The following is a 21603-nucleotide window of genomic DNA, read 5'->3' as shown; positions in this document are numbered from 1 at the left end:
GTGCAAAGGCACCTTTTCCACTATGCCCACAGGGTATATTGTCCTCTGGTCAGCCAATGTTACTGTGAAGGGGGCAGGTCGAGTAGGCTGCACGCCTAAAGCCATCATAGTGAACTCAGGCATCATATTGATGCCAGATCCACCATCCACAATTACTCCTGAAAATTGTTGCCCCAAGACGGACACTGTCAGGCGAGGGCTTCTATCATCAGTGAGGGGAGCAACGGGATTTGATATCATATAGGAATCTGATGGTCGCACTGGGAGGTGCTCGCCACTAGGACTTGCTCCGGTGTAAAGTGACTGAATAACAGCAAGGGTGTCGCTTCTAAAACTCGCATCTAGTCGCAGCATGTCATAGAGGGACACTTGTTGGAAGGTGTTCTTCAAGACTGTCTCTGCTCTAAGCTTTTCTTGTTCTACTATTGGTTTCTTTGGTATCTTGATCTTCTGTAGATCGGAAACTGCTTCCAAGAAAGCTTCATCAATATAGGAGAGCAAAGATTTGGATTCTTTCATGGCATTGGGGGATGGCTTGTCAACAGCTGAAGGCACGGTATCCACTGGTGTGAGAATGTGTGGGGGAGTTGAACTTGCTGGAATGCTAAGACCGAGAGCGGCTCTTTGGGCCCGAGTGAGGACACCCGATGGCTCCTCTACCAACTGCAGCTTATTTTGAGGGGTAACCACGTGGATAGAAGGGGACGGCTGAGGAACGGTGCTAACTGCTATCAAATTGAGCTTAGGAAAGGCAAACTCATTCTGGCTTTGACTTGGGTTCGAAGCCGTGGATGCACGAATTTTAGGGCAATCCTTATTGTAGTGATCCTTCATTTCAAGGCAATGACGGCAGGGAGGGGACCCTTCAGGCAGAGGGCATTCGCTTTGGTAATGACCATATTCCCCGCATCTATAGCACAAAATGGGCCGATTCAATGGGCGAGTCTAAGGGCGAGGTGGTCCTTGCTCCTGGTGAATGGAGTTGGAGGTGGAGGCATAGAAGTTTTGAGGTGATGAGGGAGCATGGGTATGATAAAAGCTCTGAGACAGAAAAGTACTTTGCGTACCTTGCATAGGAGGGGCTGTCAGCAAAGGTGGCATATGGTGTGGATGGCCACATGGAGAAACCATGTTGGATGCAGGTGTTGGCCCTTGTTGAAGAGTAGGACCAAGACTTTGTTGTATTTGTCGCAATCCCTTGAGGTAGTAGCAATCCTTGTCCTCGTGTCCAGACTTTTCACAGAAGTGACAGTAAACCCGAAGGGGGCATTCCTGTCGAGGGTGCCCTAGAGAGCGGCATGAGCTACACCAAACCATAGCCTTAGTCCCTGCTGAGACTTGAGCTCTTCTAGCTCACGCTTGATCTGTTCCAATGCCTCGTGATGTGGAGGCTTCTCCTGTCTAAGAGAGAAGGACCTCTCCTCTTGCAGAGCTCGCTGTAACTTTAGGGCTTCCAGTTCCCTGCATAAAGAAGTTAAAGGATGAGAAGGATTGTCCAAAAACACTGAAGGGGTCTCTACCTGAGGAGAGTTGGTGAACAGCTTACTAGCTCCCTCTATCCTAGTAGCAGCCGCGACAAACTCCTCCAGAGTGGCGTCGGGTCAGAGACTCTCTAGGAGTTTTTGCTGAGAAGTTTTGGGAAGAGCCTTCTCCACCCACTTCTTAACCATAAATTCACCGGGTTGTTAGGGAAGCTTGGCAACTAGAGACTTGGTTTTAGTCATGAGTTCTGCAAAAGTCTCCTCTGGTTGGAGCACCATGTTGGCTAATTCATCCAACACCTTTTCCTGGTAATCACCTGGCCTGAATGCTGCACATAACTGTTGTCTTAAAGCTGCCCAAGTTGCAAAATGGTTCTCTGCAAGCTGATTGTACCATTTGTTTGCTAAGCCATCCAAAGTAGATGGAAAGAGTACCAAATAAGCATCTTCTCTATTAAGACCACGACCCCTACACAGAGATACAAACTTTCTTGCATGGTCGTCTGCATCTTCTGAAGAGAGTCCCTTGAAGGTAGGAAACTTGATGTTTACCTTGGCCAAAACACTGGCCAACGCCTCCATGGCCTCTTGCTCAAGAGCTCGTTGCTCAATAGCCTGCTGTAACAAAATAGGAGAGAGCTTTACTGGGGAAGGTGACCTGGAAGATGTGGAATCGGATGGAGGAATGGGTGATACCGTATGTGGAGGTATGCGTGATGAGGTTGATGGACTTCTACTAGGTACCAAGGGTCATCTTCTGTTGTAGTACTTCAGAGGACTCAATAGTGCACTTTGACGCTCGAATGACCGCCTTGTATGTGTCATGCAACAACCACAAATCAAACCAAGCTTTGGGCAAGAAGACCTTTAACTGCTTTAACTGTATGAAGACAGGACTAGACTCTACTAGACCAGCAAGTGACTAGACCCCGGCTGGACTAGGGACGAGGAGGGACTAGACCAGGGACGAGGAAGGACTAGACCAAGGAGGAGGAAGGCCTAGACCAAGACGAGAGAGGACCAGACACAACCAGACCAGTAGGTTACACAATGCAAGGCAAAGTAGGCGAAACCAACTAGCTTCACGATTTGTATCTCAACATAGAGTGAGACTTCAGTTTCGATCCCACCGTGATCGCCAAAAATGAGAGCACCTGTAGCGCAGATAGTGTGTCATGCTCTCTACAGTGGGTGCTCCTCAGTGCTGTGTGCATGACAATCTCACTCAAACAACTGAAAACAAAGGAACATAGATAACAAATGATCACACAAAGACACAACAACAGACCAGAACATATGACTCGACTATCTCAAAGAACCGATATAGACTCTCGAGTGGCAGCACACTCAGCTCCAACCCAGAACTCACAGGTACAATGGAGGTGTTGAGGCTCTGATGTGCAGGGATGGTGAAGACGTGCTGTGTGTATAGACTCGCTCCTCCAAATGACGACCGTGGACCATATATCTAGAAGATGATCTCTATGACCCAAAACCTACTACTCATGTCCCACCATAAAGAGCCACCAACGGCTCATAAATGTCAGCCATCTAAGTCTATCTCCAGACTGAGTGGTGATGGTGACCCAGCCACGATGTCCACTAGAACCACCGTCGTATCCCTGCCACGTGTCGCTGCCCAGCCCAGAGAGTCCGTCCAGTGTGAACCAAACCAGACCAACTGTACTAATTGTGTGTCCTGTGAAAGTGACATTGTAGCCTGCTACAAAAGGTCCCACAGACGGTGTATAAAGGGGACTGATCTGGTAAGCGCCTCAACCGCTATGGGAGGGGCAATTAGCTTTGCTCAAATAATGTCATGTGGTACAGAAGCCTTGGCTCTAATAAGCCGTGCAATCATAGAGACGAGAGTTCTCCATACCTCCCCAACCATCAATGCAACCTTTCCTCCTGTGGATGTCCACGGAAGGCCCCCATATCTAAACTCCGTATAGCAATGCAGAAGCCACTAGAGTGTCAAAAAGCCAGAGCGTCGTCCAAGGCTCCTAAAACTGGATCTGTGAACACATCCTCTCCGATCCACCCAATGCTGCATAGGCTCTGGTCAATCTAGTCTCTGCTGCTCTCCTCAATGAAAATATAGGCCCAGTAAAGATCGCCCCTAGATAAGTGTAAGCATCTGTATACTGCACTGTCTCATGACCGTATGTGAATGACGGTGCTGATCTCCTAATCCACGGTGGTGTGGTGTGGTGTTAAACACCATAACCTTGGTTTTGCCAAGGTTGATAGACAAACCACTATCATGAGCAAACCTGTGCAATGCATCCAAATGACGCTGCATCCCTTCTGGAGAGTCAGAAATCAACACAATATCATCAGCATAAAACAATAGTGGAATCTATGTCCCTGCCAACTGGGCACCTCTATCACCATCTCTCTCAATGTAGTCTGAAACCTCATCCACATTCATACCAAATAGCGTAGGAGATAATGGGCATCCCTGTTTGACCCCGATAGTGGAGTGAACTGAAGTAGATAGCCCCTCTGACGTGCGTACATGTCCCACTATTGACCTGTATAGTGCCCTGATCTTCCAAATCAGCTCTATGGGCACTCCCATCTCCTGCAGCCTGTGCATCAATCTAGCTCTTGGTATGTATCAAATGCTTTGCAAACATCCATAAAGCTACAATAAATCCGTCTCCCATGTGCCGCTGCCCTCCTCAATAATGGCTCTAAGTGTCAGAATGTGATCAAGAGTAGAAAAACCTCCCCTGAACCCTACCTGCCCTACGGCTCATACACCCTCCCGCATTGCTCATCTACTCAGCTGCTGCTCAAAGAGAGAGAGAGAGAGAGAGAGAGAGAGATGAAAAGGCCAAAATGACCTATGAGACCAAACTGATTACAATGGTGAGTCTAGTACCAAGTCTGGGTACAAACAAAGAAAACTACAAACTAGAAACTGAGATAGGAGTGCTACCCACTCCTATGGATGGCTGGTAAGCTGAGCAATCGTATAATGCCACAAAGGTACAAAGTGGGGATAAGTGTCACCGTGATACAATATAGCAGTAGCATGAAGCCTTTCCTGATCGACAGTCTCGGTGTCATGCTAGAATCTTGTGGATTCTCTGCCGCAATCTCCGTCGGTGCTGCGTGGCTCCCCTCCTCAATCGTGGTCGTCTCGATCGCCCCAACTCTATAGCTCGGTCAATGAGAGTACCGCTGGTGTGTGTATGGGTGGGAACCGAGCTCTGTGGTACTCGGTTCTGAAGAAATCTAAGATGCATCTCTGGGACTGTCTCTGTCTATGCCCTCTCAATAGAGAGTCTCTATGTCTCTACATCTCTAGTAGAAATAATCAGAGACATCTCTGATTCTGATATCTCATGACTCTATCTAACGAGTCAAAACCATCTCTGAATAAACAATGAAAGCGTCCACGTATCTCATAGTAGACTGTGCAGTGACATATGTAATGAAACTCTGTCTCTAGCTCTGCATGGCATAATTGACATATCCTATTGTCTGCCGGTATGCCTCTGAATCTACCTGTCTCAATCCCAAGCTGGTGTGAAGATGTGCGAATCTGGCCTATGGCACATCGTAACCCATGAGATAGATGTGTGTCCATGTAGTTGGGCCATGTGATAAATCCGTCTGTCGTGAGTTGGAGAAGATGCTCTCTATAGAAAGCCCTCTTCGTACCCAACTCCCGTGATGGCTCTATCCATGTCCTCCTGGTATCAAGCTGGATAAGATCCTGCCGAATGAGTCTAGTAATCTCCATCCGTGTAAGAGCCAAAGATGGTGCATCAAGAGAATACTGGAAAGGGGGCAGCCTGTCCATGCTGAAACCATTCCTCTAAAACCATGAGCTCATATGTGCATACCAACATGATGTATCTCCCTGTAATGCCAGCTGTCAGGATGACTCAAGAGCAAGCCTAGCATATCTATCCCTGGTGGTGTCCCATAAGCTGTGTACAAATGATACTGATTTGGTAAGTGCCTCAATCTCCATAGGTAGGGCAGCCAGCTCCGCTCGTATGATGTCATGTGGAACTGAGGCCTTGGCTCTAATCAGCCTAGAGGTCATAGATACCAAAGGCCTCTCCATATTACTCCATCCAGCACTGTCAACAGATGGTCCCCAAACCTGAACCCCGTAGTGCATAACTGAAGCGACCAAAGTATCGAAAAGCCAGAGCTTTGTTCGAGGTTCCTGGAACTGAACCTGCGAACAAATCCTCTCTAAACCGCCTAGTGCTGCATAGGCACGAGTCAATCTAGTGTCTGCTGCCACTTTCAGTGTGAACCTCGGTCCACTAAAGACCACCCCAAGATATGTGTATGCATCAGTGTACTCCATACTGTCCTGACCATATGTGAATGTAGGTGCTGATCTCCTGACCCACTGTGGCGTGGTATTAAATACCATGACCTTGGTTTTACCAAGGTTGACAGACAATCCACTATCCCCTGCAAAACTATGCAATGCGTCCAAATGTCTCTGCATACCCTCTAGTGAGTCTGATATCAACACGATATTGTCAGCATACATTAAAAGAGGGATCCATGTCCCTGCAAACTGCGCACCTCTATCTCCTCCTCTGTCAATATAATCGGAGACTTCATCAACATACATACCAAATAAAGTAGAGGACAATGGGCATCCCTGTTTCACTCTGATAGTGGAGTGAACTATGTCAGATATCCCCTCTGGTGTGCATACATGACCGATCACTGAACTGTACAATGCCATAATCCCCCGTATCAGCTCTGTGGGTACCCCCAATTCCATTAGTCGGCGCATCAATCTGGCCCTCGGTACTGTGTCAAAAGCTTTGCGGAAGTCCACAAAGCTGCAATATATCCGTCTACCATGTGCTCGACCCTCCTCAATGATAGCTCTGAATGTAAAGACATGATCCAGTGTGGAGAAACCCCTCCTGAAACCAGCTTGTCCAGGCGCTCGTATGCCCATAGTCTCTGCCCAACTGCTCAGCCTATGCTCAAGGATGGATGCATACAACCATGCTAATGTGTGTCCTACCATGATAGTACGGTAATTCCCCGGCATTGTGGGGTCTCTTGTCTTGAAGATAGGTACAATAGTAGACAATCTCCAAGACTCAAGAAAGCCCTCACACATGACACGGTTGAACAACCGTGCAAGCATCTCTGCCAACAAGTCCCCAGCATGTATAATGTGCTCCGCTACCAAACCCTCATGATCCTGTGCCCGTCTGGTCTTCATCCTATCAATGGCCTCCTTTACCATCTCATTAGTAAAGAAGGTGCTCGTAGCCGGACATGGCTGTGGTCGATCTGGTAGTGGTGGCTGTCCAGGTACAGTGTATAAAGATGTTGCATACTGCCCCCATATCTCCGTAGAAGTAATCACTGGTGGGGGAGACTGCTCATGAAATAGACACCAAGCCTCTCCTGAATCTCTACTAAGGAAGAGCTGATATAAATCCTGCTCCATCTGGACCAAGAAAGCTCGCTTCTTCCGTCGTACTAGTCGTCGTGTAGCAATACGAGACTGTCTATAGGTGATCACTCCCAATGAAACCTCCCGCTAGATTTGAGCTCTCCTCTGTCCAGACTCCTCATCATACCAGCTGTTCTGAGACATGTGCCCAGAACGATGTCTCTGACCAGGCTGAGTGTGTGGGTATGCCTCTATCGCTGCCCCATGTAATGTCAATGTCAACATAGATCTGATCTCCTCCACTCTGTATACTGGCTCTGATGTGCATAAAAGTCTACGTATCTCCTCTGCATAGACTGAGTCAGTCTCTGGTTATATTAACGTCTTCAATAGGCCAAAACGACCTATGAGATCAGAGCGTTACAATGGGGTGGATCTGATACAAAGTCAGAGTAACAAAATGACAAAATGACAAAATAAAATAAAATACTATGGAATCCTAAACTGGTAGGTGTGAACTAAGCAGCTAGTTGGGATAGCTAAATCACAAGTCAAACAGTTCCCATAGTGCCCCTGCCCTGCCTATATAGCTCCAAAGGTCTCGATCAGCCAGTTGTCCACCAGCCCCGCGACCTCATAAATTGGAGAAAAAAGCAAGTAGTGGCACTAGATGCCCAAAAGGGCTCTCAGAAAAAACATGCAAGGCTAGGAAAAATACTCCCAACCTGCACAAGCCTAAAGACCATGGAACCAAGCCAAAACCCAAACTTAAACATGGCTAAACACATCCTGACATAAGAAGACCTCCTCACACTAGCCGGGCACAGCCACAAAACAGCCATCATTCCCTACCATCTATCTGTGGGAGAAATTGGGACCGATTGGATGAATCTAGAGAGATGCCATAACTCTAACACCCCCTCTCAAATCCTAGAAAGGGAGACGGACGAGGAAGCTGGAGTGAGCAATCCGTAATTGTAAAGAGAGGGTTTCCTGGACGAGGATATTTGTTGTAGAGCTCCAAGGTCGAACAATACAAGGCGCCATAGGGTCATTCAACCACTACATCCACTGGGAAGTAAAATGTTGTCCGCTGAGAGTACATCCAGCTCTATAAAGAAGTTCTTCAACTCGAACGACTCACAAGTCACACAACTAGCATCTGCAGAAGGTACTGTTGCTGACTGCTAATAGAGAATACACCAAACTGAGGGTAAAGGCATAAACTATTGGCATCCGGATCATTTCTCACCTCCCAAGAGCTTCGCGCTTGAGGTAAGAGTTGGAAACCTGCACCTCCGGTCACATACCACATGCCAGAATCTCCAATCTGCTACGAGAAGTCCAAAGAATGCCGACAACCAAAGCTACTAAGAAATCAATTGTCCAATGACGAAGAACCAAGGAATTGCACCAACCGCCATATATCATGATGGACTGCAAATTGTATCTGAAAGAACTTCTTCGGAACAGAGAGTGAAACCTGCTACTGATCTTCATCTATCAGGGACACACCACGAGAGAGTATCACCCCATTCTCAGAATGAATCAGAAACAAACCTCCAACAGAAAGTAACACACATCAATTCTAAGACTATAACTAATACGGTAAGATCAAGAGACCTTGCATCCAAGCTCTATAAGAGAAGAACAAGTTGCTATAGAAAGCCACCAAACAGACTATCAAACCTATCCGCTGCACGTGGAACCACTAGCACTAAAGGGAAGTAGTCCCTGTGGAAACTAACTCGCAACCTAACTTCATATTCCCCTCTGAAGGGAGAACACCAGGACCATGGATAACTGCCACCTCTCCAACAGTCTCTAATTGTGTAACTAGATCACCTGAGGTAGGTAAATCTGAAAGAAAATATACTTGTGGAATCTAAAACCAAATCTTGGAGAACCGAGAAGACCATCTCCCGACAGTGAAGAATGCTTGAGCGAACGGTAACTCGTTCCTTAGTCCAAGAAGGACCACTATCCACAATGTACGAAGCAACATGCTAGTCTAAGGATAAGGGAAGTGTGTTCTTAATGGTACAGTCTACACGCATCAATCTGGAAGACAAAGCACAGGAACTCCTGTTCAGATGCACTAGGAAGAGCAACCGTCACACCACAAATCTGAAAGACGAAGCAACCACCAAAATGAATCAAGCCCAAATACTAACTTCATTGTAGGCTAAAGCACACTATCCAAAACCACAAGAAATGTGCAAGGAAACCAAGGACCAGCACACACCATGCATGATACTCTGCTGAATGGAGAACCCGAAGTCGACTAAAGATAAAAACCTGGAAGCCCCCTCAAAAAGAGAACTATCCTCAAAAGTACGCTTTGAGGTAACAAATGACTCATCCCCATGTCGGAACAAAGCAAACAATGTCATTGAACGCTCCAGAGCTAAAACCGAGAGCTCACCTCAAGATAGGAAGCTCCCTTTCCGCTCAATCTTGGGAAAAGAGAATAAGTACCACTAGAAAGAAATCTAAGACAGCCAAGAGTAAAACTACTTCCTCTATAACTAAATAGCAAACCTGAATCTCATAGAACTTGCGACTCAAAGAGAATCACACCATCGGTAAACTCAAACTAGTCAAAATTGCAAGTCCGGAAAGGTTGTCACTTGAAATCATGTTTGACAAAGAAGTCGTCAAGGTCCAACAAGACCTAGGTATTCAAACGAACTCCCTAAGATCAAACCAAATGTCCGCCACTCCTTCACATCTGCCAAGATTAACCCTGTAGGTACAATCTAATATAATATGCCAAACTCCATACAGAATCGAAATTTGTTGTGCTTCATTTCTTGCTCCAGAGCGATTCTGACAGCGTCATTGTCCTTGCCTCCTTAGAATCTTCACAAAAATTTTCCTTTCAACTAGTGCTAAAGAGAATATACCCACTGCTCAACTCTGCAATCGATATCCAATACACAACATAACACCAATCCTAAAAGAAAGAGTAAGGGAGCCGCCAAGGGGAACTGCAACATGCCCATGAACAATGTTGGGGCTGATGTAAAAAATGCCAAAAATCTGGGCAAGAAACCGCTAGGGAAAGAACCTGCTATTCCTGCCAGTTGTGGCCAGATATGCAACCAAGGGGCTGCTCCCAAGATTGGAGCTCTCCAAGGGAATTACGGGAGAGATCTAATGTAGCTGGCTGTTGGAGTGGGAACAAGATATTCCCACCAATTGTCAACACTGCATGCGACCCTATCATCCAAAGGATCTCGACAAATATGTTGTCGAACATCAAGACTACCGCCCCAAAAGAGAGTGCAAACCTGTTCTAGAACTCGTACTGACAAGCTCACATAAGGGCAAAGGAATGACCAAATTTGTAGGGCCATACTACTATAGGTGAAGAGAGAACATAGAGATACGAGAAGTTCACACTCCAACAAAACCTCCTTGAACTGTTGTCATTGTCCACTGGGCACCATGTCCTCAACCTCTCAACCCCATCCAATGTAGTCTAATGATCAAACAAGAAGTGGTTCTGGAGATAGAAATATCCCCCTTTACCTGTTAAAGCCAACTTACACATGCACTTAAATATGCACCTGATTTGCTGCATACCGGATGAACAAGAGTATATTGAAGCCAAGACCCCGGAAGAAAAGAAAAAGTCAACGATCATCCTTTGCTTCAAGAAGACTAGAGGTCCCCTCTGTCATCCATAATCCACAATATGGTACAAGAAGTGCAACCAAATCATCAGCCTACTACCCATCGGATAGGTACCTCCGTCGACAATTCCAAGAAAGACATGCCTGCAAGAGGCACGGCAAATTTGCCAATCCATCTCCTCGAAGAAACCACGGCCATAAAAACCTGCTCCAGAAGTGTTGAAGAAGATCCTACTATTGTCCAAACAATTCTCTAAGAAGAAGAAGACTGGAAATGAAGTGGTTCCCTATTTGGATCCCAAAGCCGCATGCATGCTCCCCTTGCGGGAAGGCACGGAAACATAAATCCATTTGGGAAATCCAGAACAATCCAGCAAAGCTACAGATCCTGAAATATGCATCAGGTTCCCCTCAGTGAAGAGAAGTCGGGGTAATCAAGTATAAAGGACGAGGAAGTTGTAGGCGAGGGTCCAAAGCCTCCACATACCCAAATCTGCCCCAAACTTGGAGAAAAATTAGGGAAAAACTGCAAGCTTCTTCTCTCTCAATCAAGTCTAAAATGGCACCAAATCAACCAATACCAAGCAACCAAGGTAGTTGTGTCACTTAGGGCTCTGATACCATGTCAGAATAGGCAATGAAAGATGCAATAACGCCCATGTGAGGCCGCAGTCGACCAATGAGACAAATCAAATATACATGTGTGGCATGTCCTCCATCTATCGGAAAAGACAAAACAATCCAAACTGGTACAAAATAAGGATACGGATAGAAAACCTTGGTTTGTGATGGGATCTATTGGGGGGAATGGTCCTCTAGTACTAGGCGTATGTGCATGTCTATATGCTCAGGTAGTACAACATGCAAATGCATCAACCTAGCTAGCTCCACCTTGTGCTCATAGAAGGGTGTAAGATGTGGTACATGGGAGGATCGTGAGAAAGAGCTGCTCGGATAAACGCACTTGGATGAGCCATCATTTGGGCTCGTCTCTCCTCAATAGCTCGACGCGCTCGGGTTAGGATCTCCTCAATCTGTCTGCGGTGGAGTCATGAGGCCCAGCATCCAGTAACACGTGGGCGTCGTCTGGCCCGGCTCGTCTCAGCCTACTGGAGAGTCACTCCCCTCGGTGGATCTGGGAGTGGAGGGGGTGTGGTCCTCTAGAGAAAATCTGTAAGCTGTGATTCTCTCTCTCTCCCAGATTCACTATTTTGTAACAGATTGGTCTCATAGGTCATTTTGGCCTTTTGAAGACGTTAATGTAACATTTCATTTCATTTCCCCCTTGTGTCTCTGTAGGTGGCTGTAGAAGTGCATCTCTGTGCCTATGTATCTCCAACAGGTAGCACCCCAATTGTCTCTGATCTCGAGAGTGCATAATCTCGCGGAGGGTAGGCTGCTCTCTGAAAAGTGACTCGTATTTGCCTCTAATATCATCGTAAGCTCTGCATCTGCAAACAAAGTGCTCCTCACTCTCCACCTCCTCTTTGCATACTCGATAGACTCTCCTCTCCCTCAGAATGTCATGAGCGCGCCCCACCTCTATCTCTAGCCTATGTGATGATATTCTGAGCCGACCAATCGCCACTCGTGAGCTGTGTGGTATGTAAATGTCCATAGAGCGTGGTCGTTGTATGAACTCGTCCTCTAATATGGCAAGGAAATGATCTCTGTAGTATGACATCTTCCATAGAAGGGGAGATGTGATCCAAGTCTATCTGCTATAGAACAGCAAGAGATCCTGTGGGAGTACTATGTTTCTCTCATTGCGTGAGAGATGAACCTGGGGTGAGGCGGGATCATACTGGAAAGGTGGCAGGCTTTCAAGATCAAGGCCATGTGCTCCGAACCATGTTCTAACCTGTGTGTACCAAGCTCTGTCATATCTAGATTCTGCTATGTGTATGGCTGACTCAAATGCTCACCGTGTGAGTATGTCCGCCGAGAGCTCTCTCACTCTCTGGATAAAGCAAATTGTTTGAAAGAGTGCCTCAACTACCATGGGGGCAGGGGTGGGCGGCAAGCTCTACCCTGATGATGTCCTGTGGCACTATGTGCTTGCCTCGAAATAAGCGGGAGATCATATATACCTGTGGTCTCTTGATTTTTTTATTTTTTTTTTTTTTTTTTTGGGGGGGGGAGAGAGATCTGGGAAAGGCTCTCCGTGCTAATAACAATTGCTCATGATCTCGAGGGAGAGGGACATGCCTCACGGCACGGGTGCCGTATAGAGAGCATGGACCATCTCCACTCCGCTGCCTGCACCTCGGATGTGGTGCTTTGCATCAAGATGATCATTGTCTCTGTCTAGGTGCTCTGACAAGAAAATCGCAAGAGGAACCGCCCTACTGCCCATCAACTGCCTGGCACTGCTACCTCTCCTGGGGATGGAAACCCCTAGGGATGATAGCACTAGTCAAAAACGCTGGCACATGCCGCCCCCCCGCCCTCCAAACACTTTCTAGGGCTGCCCAATAGGGACACCCTGCAGTAGAGACCTCTGTGCACACACACCTCTCATAGTGACCCTGCCCTGCAGTAGAGGCCTCTGTGCACACACACCTCTCATAGGGACGCCCTAAAGTAGAGGCCTTTGTGCACACACACCTCCCATAGTGCTCCTGCCCTGCCTATATAACTCCGGCTGTCCACCAGCCCCACGACCTCATAAATAGGAGAAAACGGCAAGTACTCGCACTCAATGCCAAAAAGGGCTCTAAGAAAAAACAGTACTCTCAGCTTACAGAAGCCTAAAGACCATGAAACTAAGCCAAAACCCCAAGCTAAACATGGCTATATATATAAAACACATACTGACATAAGAAAACCTCCTCACATAGGCCGGGCACAGCCACAAAACAGCTCTCACTCCCTAACACCTATCCCTGGGAGAAACTGGGACCAACCGGACGAATCCAAAGAGATGCCATAACTCTAACGAGTACCTCAGAGTCTCGACCACTACAAAAGAACACATCTGAGCTAACCAGCTACCAACAGCCAATCCCTGAAGTGCCCTAGACGATCATCCAAGAAAGAAAAACAAAATTCCTTGGATACCACCAATCTCAGAATCTCATCCAGAAATTGTTAAGATAAGTATCGATACCAACAATCTCAGAGTCTCATCCAGAAATTGTTAAGATAAGTATCGATACCCTCTATGGTCCAATGATCACTCCTCAAAGAGGTGCACTCAATGAAGGTGAGGGAGACTTCTGAGCCAAAGCTCAGGGCCTCACATTGTGCTATTTTGATATAATTGATGACGTTCAAAAACTTAAAAGTATAAGAAGAAAAATTCAGATTTGACCATTACCTTGCCCCAATAGAATCTTTTACAAGTGACTTAAGTCTATTTATAACTGAATCATAGGCATTCAAGAAACCTCCATGCACCTGCATAAGAAACAACATTAATAACAACAAATCAACACTCATTTATATTAAGAAGAAATTACATTGATGCAAAGAAAACCTTTGCTTCTTCCTTGAAATCCCCTCCAACTCGTTCAGGACTGAAACTGCAGTCAAAATTATTCGCATAGAGTCAGGTATTGCTCACTTCCATGGTCTTTTAACTTAGGCTTTAGAAGGCAAAACTCTGTGTAAAATCCATTCTACTGAAATTAAACTTCAGAAATTCTTGCCAAAGTTGCACAAGAAAGATCTTGTTCTCCTCGGAAACCATCAAGAAAATCCAAACAGTTGAAAGGCACAAAAGTGACAACCTTCAGTTGAAAGGCACAAAAGTCACTCTATAACCACCAATTGACACAAGCTTCGATGACACTGTGCTAAGTCGGATCAAGTGCCATAGCAATTGAGAGTGGATAGAAGACCAGATCTAGGTCTTCCAGATTTTACAGTTGGTTTCATCAAACATTATGGAACTGGTTTCATCTAACACTACCGAACTTGAAACCTGTGAGCCACTTGTCAGCTATATACTTTCAAATAAATAAATACATAAACAGACTAGATAGTATATTATTAAGAGATGTTAGCTGTAGCCTATATTAAGCAGTTACAACACTTAAAATTTCTCATGTACTCTTGAACACTCAAAGTTCACCTCACAGCAATCAGTTATCAGGGATCACATCAAGAATCAAAGACTAAAGCATACTACTTAGTATTCCAGCTCCTTGAACCTGCACCATACATGTTCTAACTTCCAACTTCCATGTCAACAAAAGAGTAAATACTAAAGAAGTTAGAAACATGGTCGCATAATGCCTTGAATCATAGATGCACCTGCAATCATGCATCGTGCATCAATCATGAAAAAAAAAAAAAAACCAAAAAGATATCAGAGTCCAGGCTCAATACATTTATAAATAGCTAAAATATCTGGATTCAAAGGGCTCACTAATTAGTCAAATCCATGAACCTAGTCCTACAGGCTGTATACAGGCCACACATCATGAGCTTAGGTCTGACACGCTACACGCCTCACTAACTAATCAAATCCATGAGCCTAAGTCCTACAGGCCTGAAACGCAGTTTCCATTTCCCCAAACATCCCAAGGCATTTCTCTGCTTCTAATAGGCCAGAAACAATGTTTCGATCATACGTCTATCTTGGGATCACCTTTCATCAACAGAGCAGGATAGATTCTCAATGTTACAGGCTTCCTAGGACAATGTAGGCAAGCCAAACTTCCACGGTTGTCCATCGGTGAGCAATCAGCACCACCTAGAAGGCAATAACTCTACAAGATCAGTTAATGGTCAGAGCAGTGTCCAAAAATCTAAGAGTCCCTTGTTGTTACAGTGCTCTACCGCCCACTATGGTGCGGCCTCTCATCGGGCCCATGAAGATGAGACGGCCAAGGTGTGCAGTAAATGGAAGAAAGGTACCCTGATGGTTGGCGGTAAAGGGATCCTCCAAAGCCACCCACCAAGGTCCCACTGTAGTTGTGCTAGAGGCCATGCCCCTAGCCTCCAACCCTATTTGAATACCTAATCAAGGACTGGGTCACCACTTGCGATCTATGGTCAAGAAATGCTCATTGTACTACAGCATCTTCAGGGAAGAGGTTGCCTAAGTGCAATCCATGTCTCTCTAATGTAGAGCTATAGATTCTGTCTTAGTACTATGTTTGAAACCGGCCTGTTCAATCCAAAAAGGACGGTAGACTTTACTTCAAACCTTGATTTAGCTTTCACCCATTATTAGTCGTCTATTTTACCTGTACTTTCAAGACACAACAAAGGGGAGAGGGATACAGGCTGCTAGATTGCACCTGTATGAGTAGACGGACACCAGATTGGCCCCTAACTTAGGCGCCCCTTTCGGTATTTCTTTATTGTTCAAAAGAGGGAATAAACGTTGTGGTTCCCTACAAGCTGCCCCGCACAAACTCGGCTGAATTTCCACTGTTCCAGCCCGATTTCGGTAGCATAACTGTAATAGAACCCTTCACAGTCAGTATTCCCACGCATTGGCTGACTTTCCCGACGCATATGGGCACTTTGCAAAACCTGGCGAGAATCTGCAGCACGCTGAATTCTCTGTTTTCAGCCCTGAAAATGCGCCAGATCACCTGTACAACGGTCCCCTCGCGTCCCCGAACCTCCTGGGGGTATTAGGGTCCGTTTAGGGCCAAAACCCTAAACCTGCAAAAATACACAGCAGGCTGTAATTTACTGTTTCGGGCTCCGTTTCGCGTGCCGGTCGCATCCGTAGCAAGTCCTCGAGCTCCCGCACCTGTAGGGCTACTTGCCCTTTGAATCGGACGAGATTTCTGGCGTGAAATCTCTCCGAATTCACCTGTACCTGCGGGGGGATTAGCCGCTAGCTAATCCAGTACCTGTGCAAGAGGCTCTTGCCTCGGCAATCGCACATGAACCCACACAACTGTACATTGGTCAAATGAAGAGCCCACTAGAGGGGCATAACATACTGCCAAAGGGGAGAGAGAGGGCAGTGCGTAGCGTGCAGGGCATCACTCCTGGCGCACTGGGCATAAGAGGGAAAGCAAGCACTCCATAGCTCTTAACCTGTGACAAAAACTGAAAATGAGGCTCTCCCCCTCCTAAATTCAGCGCCACTTCTTGATGCATGAGGCAAGTGCACCAGAAGGTGCCACTTGGCACATTTATAAGCATTTTCCCGTTTCGGGGTTGCCGTCTAAAAATATCCCAACCGGTTGCCCAGTTGACTTCACGGCAGAGTAAGAAAATGTTCCCCTTGTCATTCCGGCGGTAATGACGTCAACACATTTTCAGGTCCCAAAATAGCAGTTCCCTAAATTTTAGGAGATGCTGCCATTGTATCTTTCTAGGTCATCCGACCCTCTTTGTACACTGCGGCCACATCCAGAACTGAAATGTAGCCTCTGTAGCAAAGGATTCCACTTTGGCTAGTGAATGACCCCACTTTGGCTAACCATAGTCTTTGTCCAACCTTAGTGCTCTCTTGCCCTTAGGCCTGGACTCCCTCTGGACAGTTCCACACTAGCTATGAAATGCAGGGCAGTTAGATTTCCCGAGGGGTGTTTCCAAAAAGTGAAAGTAAATAGATAATAAGAAAGAAATCAACAAAAAGGATAGATAGTAGTCACACGCTGGTGACATACCCCCCTCTTGAAATCTCAAACGTCGTCGTTTGCATCTATGTCGTTCATGCTCCTAGTCAACACTCATGTATTCAACACCTGTAGACACATGTACGACACATACATGCTCATTGTCAACCCTCGTGTATTCAACACCTCGTCGACTCATGTATTGCCTGCGTGTGAACCCTGTCCCAATGACATAGTGGTAGCTGCGCACTCTGCCATTGCTTTGAGTCACTAACTTTCCAATGACAAAATGGTAGCTGCACATTTTGCCACTGTCTTATAGTACACGTTGGATCCCGTAACACTTTTGAGCATACCCAAACCGACAGTTTAAGAATGCAGTTACACATGTACTCTTTAATAGAAGCAATCACTGTATCCTTGACAAACTGACAAGAAATACTCACTTCTATAGCACTAACCAAACTTTTGGACATTCCATAAGAGCAATTGCCAAACTGACAATCTGTACAGCTCTAACATTCATGTAACAGGTATTTGATTTGAGCTCACTTTAAATACCTTGTACATCATTTGTTTCAGAAGCCATTGTCACACTGACAATCCATGTAGCTTTGAAACTCAAGGGGTCAAGGTAGGTTTGCAAATCGAAGGCTTCAAGGTAAAGTGATAACACAATTGGTGACTCTACAAGTTCACCTTCTTCCATCCACTTAGCATCCATTGGTGGATAGTTTCTGAACTTTACCAAGTAACGCCTAGCAACCTTGCCTTTCACTGTGTGCCAAAATCTGTTCAGGGACAAAGATCTCGTCAAGTTCCTCGACTTCCGGCTGATCTTCAGCTGGCATATCTTCTGGCACATCACCCACATAGGGTCTGAGAAGACTTACATGAAATGCATTGTGAATCTTCCAACTGTCAGGCAATTTCAGCCTATATGCAACATCACTGATTATGTCGCATACTTGAAAAGGCCCATAGTAACGCATGCTGAGCTTTGGAAACAGTCTTTCCTTGCCCTTCATCTTCTTTAACCTTGCCTTTTCAAAGCGTAAAAGCACCCAATCACCAAGTGAATATACCACTTCACGACGGTGACGATCAGCTGCTTTCTTTTGCTTTGCCTGAGTCCTTTCTAAGGCCACTTTGACCTTCTTGTACATTTCATCCATGTCTTGAACATACTTATCTGCTTCAAATATCTTGTCCTTTGTATGCAGTATGGGAGGAACTTTCTTGCCACCTTCAACTATCTCAAAAGGTGCCTTGCCAGTTGATGAATGCACTGTATTATTGTATGCATACTCCACCAATGGCAAATACTGCTCCCACTTTCCTTTATGCTCTGACACATAGCACTTCAGCAGATCTAGGACAGTAGAATTTGCCTCTTCTGACTGCCCATCTGTTTGAGGATGAAATGACGAAGAGAATTTGAGCGTGGTGCCCATATTCTCAAACAAGCCTCTCCAGAACAAACTTGTCATGCGTGGATCACGGTTGCTAACAATCGACTGTGGCATGCCATGATACTTGAAAATATTGCTCATAAACAAGCGTGCCATCTGATCTGGTTTTATCTTCTTCCTGACAGGAATAAAATGAGCCTGTTTGCTGAATCTGCAAATAATGGTCCAAATACCATCGTTTCCTGTCTGCGTTCTCGGAAGATCAAAGATAAAATCCATAGCAATACTTTCCCATGGTTTATCTGGAATAGGTAGTGGTTGCAATAACCCTGGTGCCTTTTGCCTGTCAAACTTGACCTTTTGGCATATTAGGCATTCTCGCACAAAGGCATCCACATCCCTTCTCAATGTAGGCCAATAGAAGAATGTCTCAACCGCTTTAACTGTAGCATCAATACCACGATGCCCTGCATACGGTGGGACATGACTCTCTTCCATAACTTTGCGTCGCAATGGCTTTGTGACACAATCTGCCATGCATCATCGTGAACCCGTCTTTAAGAAGATACTGTTCATGACGTTGTCCATCCATTAGTTGCTCGAAGACCCTTGCAAAATCTTCATCATTTGCATACTGTTCTCTCATATCATCAAGTTCATGATGATAAGGAATCGACACAACTGAAATTTGTGGCTTCCTTGACAAGGCATCAGCCACAACGTTCTTCTTGCCTTCCACATGCACAATCTAAAAATCGAACATGGACAAGATATTTGCCCATCGCATATGCTTCTCAGATAACTTTGTTTGTGTCAAGAAGTATCGCAAGGTCTGATGATCCGTTTGGACAACGAAATCTGCACCTAGCAGGTAGTGTTTCCAACTTAAGAGCGCATGAATCACAGCCAGTAACTCTTTCTCATAGACCTGCATGGTCATCTCTGGCCCTTGCAAAATTCTGCTCTCATAGGCTACTACCCTGCCATCTTGCATTAGCACTGCACCAATGCTACTACCACAGGCGTCACACTGGACCACAAATGACTTCCTAAGATCTGGCAACACAATGACTGGATCCGAAGTCATCTTTTCCTTTAAGAGATTAAAAGCTGAAATCTCTTTTTGTGTCCATCTAAAGGTGACTGCCTTCTTTTGAAGAGCATGTAAAGGTGAAGCAATCTCAGCGAAATTTCGGATAAACCTTCTGTAATAGGAGCATAGTCCCAAGAAACTTCGGACATCATGCACCGTCTTCAAATTTGGCCATGACTTGATCGCTTCAACTTTTGCAGGATCCATTCTGACACCATCCTTTGAGACAATGTGTCCCAGAAAGTGAATCTCTTCCAGAAAAAACTCACTTTTCTTTGCATTGATGAGCAACCTATGACTGCGTAGCTCTTTGAACACAATGGCCAAGTGGTGCCTATGCTCCTCTTCATTCTTTGAGTAGACTATCATGTCATCAAAGAATGTACCAACAAACTGCTGGTGTGGACGGAAAATTCTGTCCATCATCCTATTGAACGTAGCAGGAGTATTTGTGAGACCAAAGGGCATCACTAAAAATTCGTAAAGGCCAAACGTCGTTCTAAAAGCAGTCTTGTGCACATCCTCTGATCTAATGCGGATCTGATGGTACCCACTCTTTAGATCTATCCTGCTAAACATAGCTGCTCCTTCTAATTTGTCCATAATATCATCAATTCTAGGTATAGGGAACCTATTCTTGATGGTATTCTTGTTCAGTGCACGGTAGTCGATGCACATACGCCATGAGCCATCTTTTTTCTACACCAACAACACTGGAGAACAGAATGGAGATGAACTGGGCTGAATCAGCCCCTTTTCTAACAACTCCTGTACTTGGCCCATTATCTCTTTCTGCTGAGCCGCACTAACCCTATACGGAGGCTTATTTGGTGGGCTACTGCTTGGCACCAAATCTATCGCATGGTCCTCGGGTCTCTCTGGCGGTAATTGAGACGGTAATGAATCGGAAAAACAATCACTATACTGTTGTAAAAACATTGACCTTTCTTTATCTAGCACAGATAAATTTGATTCATCACAATCTGACACTTCACGTGCAAAAACCAAGTACGCAGAAAGATGCTTTTTCATTACAGAAGTAATAGCAGAAGCTGATACAGTAGGAATAGACTCCCCTTTAAGCTTTACATCCAGAATGTGAGTCTTTCCCCTGCTCTGTACAGTGATCTTTTTGTTGTAGGCATCCAGGATTCCCTGTACACGAAACAACCAAGGAATACCTAACAACACATCACATCCGTCCAGTGGCATGATGTAAAATTCTTCAGCATCTACATAGGACTGGATATGTAGACGCAACTTTCCAATGATGGGTGTCACAGCCTCTGTATGACCAGGACATGCCAAACCTGCCTCTGCTGTATACCCCATCTCTTCAGGTCTGATTCCCAACTTTGAAGCCAATTCTGGGGAAATGAAGTTGGCTTTGGCACCTGGATCAAAGAAGATAAGCACTGTTTGATCCCTGACCTTTCCCCATGCTCTGCAAAGCTCACTTGCATCTGAATTTGGCTTGTCGCCCACCATATCTGGCACTAGACCAGCCATGGGCTTCTTTCCTTTCTTGTCTTCCTTGTCGTCAGAATCAGCTGGCCTTTTCTTTGTAGGACAATTGTAAGCAATGTGGCCAGGCTGCTCACATATAAAGCATTTGTTCTCTGTCCTCAGGACCTTCTTTTGCTCTTCTGAATTGCGAGGAAAACGTCTTTTTCATTTCTTTGCTGGTCCCTTTTCTGATTCAGCCGTAGCTTTATCTTTCCCTACGTTGGCTGGCTCCTGAGTCCCTTTAGGAGTCTCGTTGGGAACGTGCTTCTTGGCTGAATTTTTCTTGCCTGATCCTGCCTTGACACCAGTGTTAAATTCACAATCTTCTCCCTTGAGCAAACCATTGCCAGTGTTTGCTACCTCGATGAGCTGCGTCAAAGTAGTGACTTTTGTCTTCGTACAGTACTTTCTCAATCCTTTAGGTAGGCCACAACAGTATTTTTCAATCTGTTCTGTCAATGGCACAAACCTATAGGAAGTTACTGGAAGTAGAGCTTTCCAAAAACTTCCGATTGTAATCATTTAGATTTCTGCAA

At 45.6% G+C, this 21603-nt stretch overlaps 1 protein-coding gene across 5 annotated transcripts in view; it reads right to left on the bottom strand.

The window, feature by feature from the left end:
• LOC147446162 (putative triglyceride lipase) overlaps positions 1-21603 on the bottom strand; it is a 172384-nt gene that overhangs the window by 64494 nt on the left and 86287 nt on the right. For all 5 annotated transcript variants that reach the window (XM_086525447.1, XM_086525443.1, XM_086525444.1 and 2 more), the window contains exons 11-12: positions 14002-14047; positions 13843-13922 (exon numbers count right to left, since the gene is read on the bottom strand). In XM_086525447.1, the coding sequence (XP_086381573.1) occupies positions 13843-13922; positions 14002-14047 (126 nt within the window). The remainder of the gene's footprint in view (positions 1-13842; positions 13923-14001; positions 14048-21603) is intronic.

Source organism: Adiantum capillus-veneris, chromosome 12 (genome assembly GCF_014529385.1).
Source record: "Adiantum capillus-veneris isolate H3 chromosome 12, ASM1452938v2, whole genome shotgun sequence".
Lineage (NCBI taxonomy): Eukaryota > Viridiplantae > Streptophyta > Polypodiopsida > Polypodiales > Pteridaceae > Adiantum > Adiantum capillus-veneris.
This window is presented reverse-complemented; position numbering and strand designations above follow the sequence as displayed.